The following is a 12723-nucleotide window of genomic DNA, read 5'->3' on the forward strand; positions in this document are numbered from 1 at the left end:
GAAGTACCCAGCATGTGTTTTAAACCTTATTCTGTTGCTTTATAAAAGGACCAGCAGACAGCTGCACAAACAAAGGAAGGGTGTTGCACATTATTTCACAACATCAACATGAACAGCAGTGAGAGTAGCTGAAGGTTAGAATAATACTGTACACTTCAAGAGGTGGCCGATATTATCTGTGGAAGAGACTCGCTGATGAACTGTCCATCATGCCAGTTCCTCCAGGTGAGGGACACTTCACCACCAGGGGTACCTTATGATGAATAATGATCTGAAAGAACTACAAAACATTCAAGGCAGCAGCAGTTCAAAATCCCCTGCATTATCAACTTGTTCTGTCCCTTTTTTACCCTTAAAGGATGCCCAGGCAGTATTAGCAATGCCATCAATTGATTGGTTAAAATTCTGGGGAGGGAATTAAACTCTAGTAGCATTGTTTGTGATTCAAAAATGTTTCAATATTTAACCATTTCTATGCTGAGATCACAATGCAATATTTACATAGAACCGTGAATGCCCATCATTTCAGAGTGTGATTCAACATGTTGAGTGATGGAAATTGAGAGACACATCACCATGTTTAAGAATTTCCAAAACAAGTTACTGAGATATCAACACAGTAACGTTTCTGTTTGCCTGTTATTAATATTCTGCTTACCCAAGCCCAGAGCGATTAGGTGAAGGTTTCCTTTTTCCCTTTCCTGAGATGTAAACTTGTCTTTTGCAGATGCAGAATAGTGCCTGGATATGGAGAGAAAACAAGAGGGAACCATTGAAATACAGCAAGAGGATCATCTCAGTGACACATCTGTAGAGTGAAGTAGCTGATATAGGACATGGTGCTTGATCTTGGTCCTGACTGTACAGATATTCCCAAATGGACTGAACTAGTAGCTCATGTGATCGAGTGTCTGGTAACTGAGTGCAATATTGGGAAATGTGTTTACTCAAATTGAATGTGACGTGTAAGCAATAGTTTTCATGTAGAACAAAAACACAGTAAACTGTGTGCACTCCAGCATATTCACCATTACCTGGTCATTAGTGTTCCTCAAGGCCGTGCAGAGTTACATTTCTATATCCCGGGCACACTCACCATGTTCCCTTTACTGACATTCTGATTGCATGGTGAATGAACAATAGCTGAGTGTGTTTTCCCAGACGTAATATCCTCTTAAGGCCCTTCTTAAGTAACTTCCAGGTTGCATCAGCTTCACTCTCACTGTATATATCACACAAATACAAGAGCTTTGGAATACATTTCGAAACATCTCTGTTTTAATCGTCTATAACTTGCAGTTTTAAAAAAACATCTATTTGGAGTTTTACCTTTAGTTACATTTTCCATTCACATCACCATTAATCTGCTGCATTTTACTGTGTGAGACCATGGCAATGCTACATGCCAGGAAGAGGTGTTTCTCCAAAAATATAACACTAGAACAAGGTTATAATAGGGTCAGCTGACAGGAAGAAGATTTTTAATGAAATATGATATCCTCTGATTTACAGAATTCCTAGAGGTGAGGGGTGAATTATAGAATATGATCTTATATATCGACTATGGCCACTATGTGCTTGATTGCTTTGCCGCTCAAATATATTAATCCAAAAACAACAAGGGGTCCCTAACTTCTGCAAATCATTCTTTATTATTCTTGGGGTAGATATCTGTCTCAGGCAAATGGGCAGTATTGAATCAGTCACCCATTATACACAGCACCTGATATTCAATTTGATTGCAGTCAGTGGAATTAAATACCAGGCATTGTGTATAACAGGCAGCCCATCCAATACTGTCCGTTTTGCACAACTGCTCAAGACAAATTTCTACCCCCTAATCTTTCTATCACCCATGGCCAATTTGTCATCTGTCTCCAGATCCCCATTGTCCCGATCTCTCATCCTTTAACTCTGATAACTCATGCCTTACAAGCCCTTACCCTAACACCAACCAGGTCTGTCCTCCACTTTCACATTGTCTGTTCTTCTTCTCAGATCCGCACAGATACATATATCCAAATGCAGTTCCACTGAAAAGCTAAGGCAGTAATTAGCTATAGTATTGCTGGAGGTTCCTGTAGTGGGAACTTTCATGCATTTTCTTACTTACTAGAAAGTCACAGACTGCAGTTCAGGGACTTCCTGTAACTCAGAAGTTCCTGTCTGAGACAGTTATTGGACAGTTAACAAGATAGAGCAAAGTACAAAACTAAGATACTCCATCTTGATGAGGAGAAAGTAAGGACTAACTGATGCAACAGTTCCATGCACAGAACAGAGTCTGAAGGAAATACCTTGATGACAGTGCCCTTTAAATCCAATAAATCAAATAAAATAATAAATAAATCAAACTGATGAAACAAGCCTGGGTTTGATTAGTCTATTAATCAATGGTGGAAGGAACATCATTAGCATAGAAGAATAAGAGTGTTTATTACACCTGTGGACTGAAACCTCAGGAGTCCCATCTGAAGCACAAACCTGAGAAAATGGCAGCACCTAAACCCCTTCCCATTAATGTGACTTGCCAGTGGTCTTCAGTAAGCGATAACAGAACATGGATAGTCGGCCACTGGAGTTCTAAAGTAAACAGCACAGAGTATGAAGGATGAAAGGATGTAATAACAATTTTGTAGTTTTCAGGTGTGGTAACATTCCAATGGTCCGGCATCAGGGGTTGGCCATTTTTAGGTCATAAGCAGCTGAAAATATTCCATTATGGATCTGACAGACCACAGAATGTATGGAAGGGCGTGATGGGGAGGGAGGAATTGATCAGCTCACAGAATGTCTTTTTATTGCAACGTGTATTTTGTCAAGATAAACAGAAATAGTAGAAAATAGCAGTGGAGGAGAAGTGAGGAACTCAGCCAACCAATAAAGAATATAAAGGTGGGTGAACAAAAAAAAAAGTAGAATGTATAATAGTGGTCCAGCAAACACCAACATTTCTGGTAATTACAATATCTGAATCAGTAACGTGCAGTTCAGAACCAGAATTTTCTTTGCTTTGTCCCCGACCAGTAATTCAGGAAAACAGCATAAAGTCGATCGTTGGGCATAGAGTTCCAGTCACAACCAATGGCATTTAGTGATGCCCTTTAAGAGTTTGATACATTAATCCTCACCTGAAGTCTGTATTTGTATTTTAATGTATAGTGGGTACATTCACTGTTCGAAAATGACCTGGCAACACAGCTAGTGTTTGGTGAGGTCAAATTCCACACAGCACTAACTTTACTGAGCCACCCTCATCAAAGAAATTGTTTACCATTCATTCATAATTAATGCACTTACTATTCCCTACATATTATGAACTGTACCAAGTAACAGTTAGTGAACTGCAATACAATTATTCCATTAATTGGCGGATGGGGTGGGGGAATGCATTCAGATGAAAAATATTAACCTGGGAATGTCATCCTAGCATCCTCTGTGATTGTCTCAGAAATTTAACTGGGAAACTGAAATTAACTTTGCACATTCTTTCAGGCAGGAACAGTTGAGAAATGGTTTGACAGTGTGTCACATCTGTCATGTCACGCTCAGTGTTTGTGAAGTAGTCTGAGCTTTAAGCAGTACACACCAGATATACAACACCATGCTGTGGAAAACACTGTGTAGCTTTCGCTAAGTAATGTGGTCATGTCGACCATGAATGTACAGATACTCAGTAATAGTACAGTGTTAGGCGTAAGAACTGGGTTCTATTAGATAATATCGGTCTGAGTATATTATGTTGTACCTGATGTATACAAATGTCATGAAGTGTATCAACATGGGACATAACAGTGCCATGACACAAATGTCTTGAATTAGATTATTTATTTCAATATGTATGTGTTTGCATTTGTCAAACTCACAGGTTTAATGGGAAACAGAAACATTGTACACCGACAATCTGCGCGATAGACTGCTTAAATAAACACACATTAAGTGAATATATCCATTAAAGTGACAAGATATTGTAAACCTCAAACAATTTTGTCTCTATTCCCATTGCATTCAGTCCTGTCAACTTAACCATTTTAACCATTAGGGAAATTGAGGATCTTTTCATTTTTTTTCCCTCCATTATTTTGTATGTTTACAGTTCGAATTACCGACAGTAACATTCTATGAGACAACTTGTTCACCAGTTCCAGTTAATTTTTTCCCACGACCTTAAAACTGTTGAACATCTACACTCTTCCCCTGTTCCTCAGTCATTCCTACCTCCTACAATGTAAAGCCTTATAAACCCCAAAGCTATCATCATTTAATCACCACTTGTTGAATTATCCCATCTTCAGTTCTTTCCTTTTGAAATGTGTTGCTGTCTTCTAACTATGGGCATTGGCCCTTAAGATTTCTCAATTGTTAAAAAAAATCTCACTGCCCTCTATTGTCCTTATGGTCGACCCAACACTAATTTGAACACCACAAATGTATGAAAAGTTTTATGTTCAGTAGGCTTTCATTATGGCATTGATTATAAGCAGTTTGTGTCTGTGTGAGAGAAATAGTCGAACATGTAAAATTCTTCTTCATATTTCATATTGAAAACCTGCTTTAGGTAAGTTAATAAAGTATCATAGTAACCAGGTTAATTATTTTCCTGTTGCATTATTCAAAATGGCACATGACATCGGTTCCTTTTTTTGATGTATTCTTTGCTTGTTCAAGATATGGAACACTATGGATTTTAGGCCACTAGGTTGTAGATAAGCACCCCTATAGTGAGCTTACCATGGGTTAGATGTAGAGAAAACTCAATGGGCGAGAATTTCACAGCGAGGCAGCCCTACAGCGGTCTACCTCTGCATCCTGCAGGTGCGAAGTGCAGCTGGCCGCTTCCTGCACTGTTGATGCGGTGTTACTGTATTAGAACAGTGCATGCAAGTGCACCCACTGTGTGCAGCAGAAGACCTTGAATGGATGCTATCCTGATGTCACACAGGCAAACCAGCTGATGTAATGCCAGGATTGGAAACTTGGACCACACAGGTCCAACCCACAAGTTCATGCATCACTCAACAAAGATCAGGCGTGTAGGTGCAAGATGGGACCTGAACCTGTGCTAGTTAAAGGTCTACTCCACAAGTTACAGTTGAGGTGTTTCTCAGTTAGTTTTGCTTCAGCAATGTCAGTGCAGTTAAGGAAGAAAGAAGACTACCTAACCCAGGTATGGGAGCAGTTGTTGCAGAGCCTCCTCCACTGCAATATGACCAGGAAATAGAACAGAGAAGGAAGAAAAGGGAAGCTCAGGGAGGAGGTGGAGGAACAGGAAGAGACATTCTGGAACCCAAGTAACTGAACAGACTGTCAGAGAGCAAATTAAAGGGCTCTGCTTCCACTTCAACAACTTCCCCATCACAACATTTACCACCATCATATCCATTTCACACTCCCCACCACAACGTCCTGTCATGCTAGGCCCCCACTGTTGTTGGAGTGAGGAAATTATTTGTTAAACAGATCAGCCATGGCTGGAAAAAAAACATTTACATACGTTACATACTAACAGACATTGAAGGTGAGGAAGCACATTCCAGGGCCTGCTAAGGAGGACACAATTCACTAGGGCCGGGACTGGTTACACCAGATGGTCACATGATGGACTGGCTGTTCCAGGGTTTTCTTTTGAACTAGTTTGAACTCAGAAAGACTGTTTGCTCCTAAAGTGAGAAGAACTCTCCTATCTGCTCCCATTTCTTTCTCACAAGCCTCTGAATCCACTGAAGACATATGAACCCCAAGAGAGAAAAGTCCCCGACAGCGAACAAGGTTCAAGAAGAATACTGGGCCCCAACGAAATGGAAGATCTACCTACAATCAAGGACTCTACAGTGAGCTCGAAGAACCCGAAAAAAACTCTTCAGATATTGCCTCAAACTTTGTCCACTTTATTTCTTCAGCTCTTTTCTGTCTCTATTTGCAGGTGTGTATCCCGGATGCATGCTAGTGTGGGAACATCGTGTATCCATAGGTGTCAACCGAATTAGAGTCTAAGTTTAATAAATTTCAACTTTTCTTCTTTTAACCTAAGAAAACCTGTTTGTGCTGGTTTCTTTGCCTTTTAATTGGAAAGCGGTGAACAAGGATTCACCAAGGGGAAGCTAAAAACACGGTGTGTTTAAAATGAAACCCTGTTATGATAAGACCAGGTGAAGGCTGAAAGGGAACCCTAGACCTCTTTCTCACCTGGTTGTAACAGAAATTTGGTGCTAGCATTTGGAATTGACCCACAGGCAAACGAGAAATTGGAAGTGGGAAGCCAAATTGTTCCCAATCAAAAAAGAGCAAGATTTCAATACAGGTTTTCAATACTAGCATGTCTGCAACTGAAGCCAGTAGCTCTCCAAGCCAGGGTGAATTAACTTGGGATAAGCTAAAAGCATTGTCTATGGAGGAGTTGAGGAAAATGGCTGAGCAGTGTGGGATCGCTGTACATGGCAAGGCCAGGAAGTCTGAACTCCTAAGGCTAGTGGCCAACCATTTTTCCCTTGCATCTAAAGAAGCAGACTCTGACAGGGTATTGCTAACAAAGATACAATTGGAGCAGAGGAAACTTGAATTTGAGGCAAGAGAGAGGGAGAAAGAGAGAGCCTGCCAGAAGGAATGTGAAGAAAATGAAAGGCAGGAGAGGGAGAGAGAAAGAATATTCCGGAAGGAATGTGAAGAAAGAGAGCTGAAGTGGCTTGAGTTAACTAGGGGGTGACAGAGTAATCCCAGTAAAAGCATGGCCAATATGGAGGAGCGTAATTCAGAGCTGGGTACAGAATTATTAAAACTCGCTCAACTAATTCCAAGATTCAATGAGGAGGATGTAGAAGATTTTTTGTGTCCTTTGAGAAACTGGCAAGGCAGCTAAAATGGCCAGCTGAGACCTGGCCTCTTTTGCTGTAAAACAAGCTAACTGGAAAAGCACATGCGGTTTATTCCCTGTTGCCAGATGACAGTTCATCAAATTGTGAACAGACAAAAAGAGCTATCCTCGGGGCATATGAATTAGTACCCGAAGCCTATCGCCAAAAGTTTAGAATCCTCAAGAAGCAAGCTAATCAAACTTATCTGGAGTTTGAAAGTAGTAAGCAGCTGGCTTTTGACCAGTGGCTGAGGGTTCTTAAAGTACAGCTCAGCAATGAGAATCTCAGAGAAATAATTCTGTTAGAGGAATTTAAACACTCTCTCCCACACTCCATAAAGGCCCATGTAGAGGAGCAGTGGGTTCAGAGAGCCCGGCAAGCAGCCATTCTGGCCGATGAGTTTGCTTTAATTTATGTCGGTTTCCCAGGGGAGGAACTTTCCTAGTCACCCCCACAAATCCGAAAGGGACAAAAGGTGGGAAGGTGATAGGAGCCCAAGTAGCACTGGGAGAGAAAGAAAAGCCGGAGACACAGGGGGCCCTCCTCCAGCCAAAAAGGAAGGTGCTGTGAGCAAGAGACCTGGAGACCTGTGTGCTTCCATTGTAATAAAGCAGGGCATTTAAAAGCTGGCTGCTGGAAACTAAAGGGAAAACCTGTAGGGTTAATCGGGGCACATCCACTCAGTGAAGAAGGGAATCTGATGGAAAGCACAGCAGAACAAGCTATGTCTAACTGCAGTAAGAGTGAAACCCAGGAACCTTACAGCTGCAAGTGCAGGAAAATCTAATAGGATTCCTGAAGATTGTCAGGGTTTTTTGCCTGAAGGGAAAGTAACCCCATACCCCTCGAGTGGGGCAAGCAAGCCCATAGTGATTCTCAGGGACACAGGGGCCACTAGATCCCTTTTACTGGGAAAAGGCCTGACCTTTCCCCCAGACAGTGCAGTGAACAACAGAATGGTGGTGAATGGTATTGGAGGGCAGTGTATGCCTGTACCTGAACACTGGGTGCACCTGGAGTGTGACTAATTTCAGGACCAGTGACCGTAGGGATTGTCCCTAGTTTGCCTGTGGCCGTGGATGACCTGCTGTTAGGTAATGATCTGGTGGGGGTGAAAGTGGTAGCCCCCCCACTATTGAAAGAAAGACTGCAGGAGGTCAGAGAGATCGGGCCGTGGCAGGAGACAGACCCCTGCAGTTTCCCTGAATGTGTAGTGGATTAGGCCATGATCAAATCAGCTCCCCCAGAGGAGATTGAATTGCCACTGCAGGCAGATGACCAGGTCTGTCTGAGACTTTCTTTGGAAATTTAGGGGCCCAGGCAATGAATTTAATGGATTTTCCATAGCTGAGGCTCCACGAGCCGACCCAGTATTGCGTGTTAGCACAGGCTGCCCAGTCTGAAAGTGAAGCAGAGGGAGTCCCTGATTGCTACTATTTAAAGAATGAGGTACTGATGATGAAATGGAGTTCTCCTCATAGATCTGAGAGCAAGGAGTGGACAGTAGTTCACCAGTTAGTAGTGCTGCAGAGGTACTGGAGAGAAATATTAAGAAGGGCCCACGAGACTACAGCAGCTGTACATGTCAGTATACAAAAGACTAAAGCCAACATAAGACAGCAGTTTACCTGCCAAAACTCCACAAAGATGTGTTGGAGTACTGCAGAGGTTGCCACATGTGCCAGGTTGAGGGAAAACCCTGACCTACAGTGAAACCTGCACTCTTAAGCCCAGTACCGGTGTTAGGAGGACCCTCCAGCAGAGGGCTGGTGCACTGCAAGGGACCCCCACCAAGAACAAAAACGGATAGGCGGGCATAAAGCTGGCAAAAGGTTAGACAGGGAAGGGGAAAAAGTGACCAGGAAGGCAGGTTAAAAGAAGTTCAGGAGGAATCCCAGATGAAAACCCCTACTGTCCGGTCAGCCAAACTCGGAAAATGTGAAAAGTTAGATCCCACATCCTCCTATGTAAATGCAGAGACTAGAAGCACCCCACCAGAGTTGCTAACAGCATTTACAGGAACCTGCAGGGACAAAGAAAGACCTCTGGGGGCAGAGAAACTGTAAGGGTGATGCCGCACCAAGTCAAAGTGCCACAGGGGCGTGCAGTAGAGTCTGCACAAATACTTGCAGGCAGGAGTGTCCCAGATGACAAAGGGGAGATTAGCAAAGAATCCTCCCCCACAATCAGAAAAAAGTGAACCACCCACACCCTGAAGTCAAAAGCCGTTGCATGACTCAGCAAAGCACTAAGAGTTCAGGATAGACCCACCCGCGACTGACTCACCTGAAAAAAAAAATTCAACTCAGGGCTAATTAAACCTAACCATCTCAAAGACCATAGGCAGCCATGGAAATGGGCAAACTGAAGAAAAACTTGCCCAAAGAACCACATGTTTATTGGGATGCCAAAAAGGGGGCAATTAAAGCAGCAGTGGCACCAAGAGAAGAAAGGCTATAATAAGTTTTAGGATTTATGAATGAATGGGAATGAATGAGAGAAATGCATTTTTTTTCTGTATCTTATATTTTCTCTCAATCCTTTTAATGAAATGCGCTTTTCTCAAATCACATTTCATTCCACTGGGTGTGGAAGGGTTACGCTACGCCCCCAACTGCCAAGAATGAAGCACATCAATTTTGTCATGAACATTGATTTTTAACTGTTGTTGGAGCGAGGAAATGATTTGTTAAACAGATCAACTGTGGCTGGGAAAAATATTTACATACTTTACATACGAACAGACATCGAAGGTGAGGAAGCACATTCCAGGGCCTGCTAAGGAGGATACAATCCACTAGGGCCAGGACTGGTTACACCAGATGGTCACATGATGAACTGGCTGTTCCAGGGTTTTCTTTTGAACTAGCCACAGAGAGTTTGAACTCAGAAAGACTGTTTGCTCCAGGAGTGAGAAGATCTCTCCTATCTGCTCCCATCTTTTCTCACAATCCTCTGAATCCACTGAAGACACATGAACCCCAAGAGAAAAAAGTCTCCTACAGTGAACAAGGTTTAAGAAGAATAATGGGCCCCAATTAAAAGGAAGATCTACCTACAATCAAGGACTCTACAGTGAGTTCGAAGAACCATAACAACGACTCTTCAGATATTGCCTCAAACTTTTTCCACTTTATTTCTTCAGCTCTTTTCTGTCTCTATTTGCATGTGTGTATCCCGTATGCATGCTAGTGTGGGCACATCGTGTATCCATAGGCGTCAACTGAATTAGAGTTTAAGTTTAATAAAATGACACCTTCTTTAAACCGAAGAAAACCTGTTTGTGCTGGTTTCTTTGTTTTATAATTGGGAAGTGGTGAACAAGGATTCACCAAGGGGAGCTAAAAACACGGTGTGTTTAAAATTAAACTCTGTTATGGTAAGACCAGGTGAAGGCTGAAAGTGAACCCTAGACCCGTTTCTCACCGGGTTGTAACAGTATACTTGGCCAACATTCAACAAGTCACCATCAGAAAACATCTTTACAGAACAATACATCCAATTATATAAACAACAATGAACTTTTCCCCCCATTAGTGTCTGTCGTGCAGGTTCCCTTGCCTGTCCGAGTGCTCCGCCGAGGTGCTACCCCAGTGACTGCAGCATAGCTGGTGGAAGGCTGCTGTCTTTCACTGGGGGAGACTGCAGATGGCCTTTCTGGATGTCCTCGGGACTGCAGTATGTCAGGGTGGTTTGGGGGGGCAGTCTTCTAGGCGGGTTGGCTGAGGGGCAACTGCAAGGACACTGGTGGAGTGACAGTGGTGGGAGAACAAATGCTGTCATCCTGGGAAGAGGACAGCAGATTCCCCCTTCACAGGGGCACTGCCACTTCCACAGGGCAGCACCTCAGCAATCAGCTAATCTGTTGGAGCACAGATTGCTAGACTGCTGTGAGGGCCTGTATGCTGCTTTGTGCACTGAGATCCGCAGCCGCGATGGCAGCTGTCTGAGCCTGCATGGCAGCAACCATGGATCTCATGACCTTTGTCTGAGCTTCCACTGCAGCACTCAAACGTTGCGAGGATTCCACCTGTGCTGCTGTTAAAACTGAGACAGTAGCCATCAAATGATCCATCATGGGTCCGTCTGGCAGTGCAGCCATGGATTGGCCACTACAGTGGAAAGGATGGGCTCCAAGCTCTGTTCAATTAGAACATTACAGCGCAGTACAGGCCCTTCGGCCCTCGATGTTGCGCCGACCTGTGAAACCATCTGACCTACACTATTCCATTTTCATCCATATGACTATCCAATGACCACTTAAATACCCTTAAAGTTGGCGAGTCTACTACTGTTGCAGGCAGGGCGTTGCACGCCCCTACTACTCTCTGAGTAAAGAAACTACCTCTGACATCTGTCCTATATCTATCACCCCTCAACTTAAAGCTATGTCCCCTTGTGTTTGCCATCACCATCCTAGGAAAAAGACTCTCACTATCCACCCTATCTAACCCTCTGATTATCTTATATGTCTCTATTAAGTCACCTCTCCTCCTCCTTCTCTCCAACGAAAACAACCTCAAGTCCCTCAGCCTTTCCTCGTAAGACCTTCCCGCCATACCAGGCAACATCCTAGTAAATCTCCTCTGCACCCTTTCCAAAGCTTCCACGTCCTTCCTATAATGCGGTGACCAGAACTGCACGCAATACTCCAGATGCGGTCTCACCAGAGTTTTGTACAGCTGCAGCATGACCTCGTGGCTCCGAAACTCGATCCCCCTACTAATAAAAGCTAACACACCATATGCCTTCTTAACAGCCCTATTAACCTGGGTAGCAACTTTCAGGGATTTATGTACCTGGACACCAAGATCTCTCTGTTCATCTACACTACCAAGAATCTTCCCATTAGCCCAGTACTCTGCATTCTTGTTACTCCTTCCAAAGTGAATCACCTCACGCTTTTCCGCATTAAACTCCATTTGCCATCTCTCAGCCCAGCTCTGCAGCCTATCTATGTCCCTCTGTACCCTACAACATCCTTCGGCACTATCCACAACTCCACCGACCTTCGTGTCATCCGCAAATTTACTAACCCACCCTTCTACACCCTCTTCCAGGTCATTTATAAAAATGACAAACAGCAGTGGCCCCAAAACAGATCCTTGCGGTACACCACTAGTAACTAAACTCCAGGATGAACATTTGCCATCAACCACCACCCTCTGTCTTCTTTCAGCTAGCCAATTTCTGATCCAAAGCTCTAAATCACCTTCAACCCCATACTTCCGTATTTTCTGCAATAGCCTACCGTGGGGAACCTTATCAAACGCCTTACTGAAATCCATATACACCACATCCACTGCTTTACCCTCATCCACCTGTTTGGTCACCTTCTCGAAAAACTCAATAAGGTTTGTGAGGCACGACCTACCCTTCACAAAACCGTGCTGACTATCGCTAATGAACTTATTCTTTTCAACTTGATTATAAATCCTGTCTCTTATAACCTTTTCCAACATTTTACCCACAACCGAAGTAAGGCTCACAGGTCTATAATTACCAGGGCTATCTCTACTCCCCTTCTTGAACAAGGGGACAACATTTGCTATCCTCCAGTCTTCTGGCACTATTCCTGTCGACAATGACGACATAAAGATCAAGGACAAAGGCTCTGCAATCTCCTCCCTGGCTTCCCAGAGAATCCTAGGATAAATCCCATCTGGCCCAGGGCACTTATCTATTTTCACACTTTCCAAAATTGCTAACACCTCCTCCTTGTGAACCTCAATCCCATCTAGCCTAGTAGCCTGAATCTCAGTATTCTCCTCGACAACATTTTCTTTCCCTACTGTAAATACTGACGAAAAATATTCATTTAACGCTTCCCCTATCTCCTCTGATTCCACACACAACTTCCCACTACTATCCT

The 12723-nt window shown here is 43.4% G+C and overlaps 1 protein-coding gene across 1 annotated transcript in view; it reads left to right on the forward strand.

The window, feature by feature from the left end:
* LOC137379673 (protein shisa-like-1) overlaps window positions 1-4580 on the forward strand; it is a 152911-nt gene extending 148331 nt beyond the window's left edge. Inside the window, exon 6 of the mRNA XM_068050859.1 lies at window positions 728-4580. Coding sequence (XP_067906960.1) covers window position 728 — 1 coding nt within the window. The 3' untranslated portion in view covers window positions 729-4580. The remainder of the gene's footprint in view (window positions 1-727) is intronic.
* Window positions 4581-12723: the final 8143 nt, after the last annotated feature.

The sequence above is a fragment of the Heterodontus francisci genome, chromosome 18, assembly GCF_036365525.1.
Source record: "Heterodontus francisci isolate sHetFra1 chromosome 18, sHetFra1.hap1, whole genome shotgun sequence".
NCBI classification, from domain to species: Eukaryota; Metazoa; Chordata; class Chondrichthyes; order Heterodontiformes; family Heterodontidae; genus Heterodontus; species Heterodontus francisci.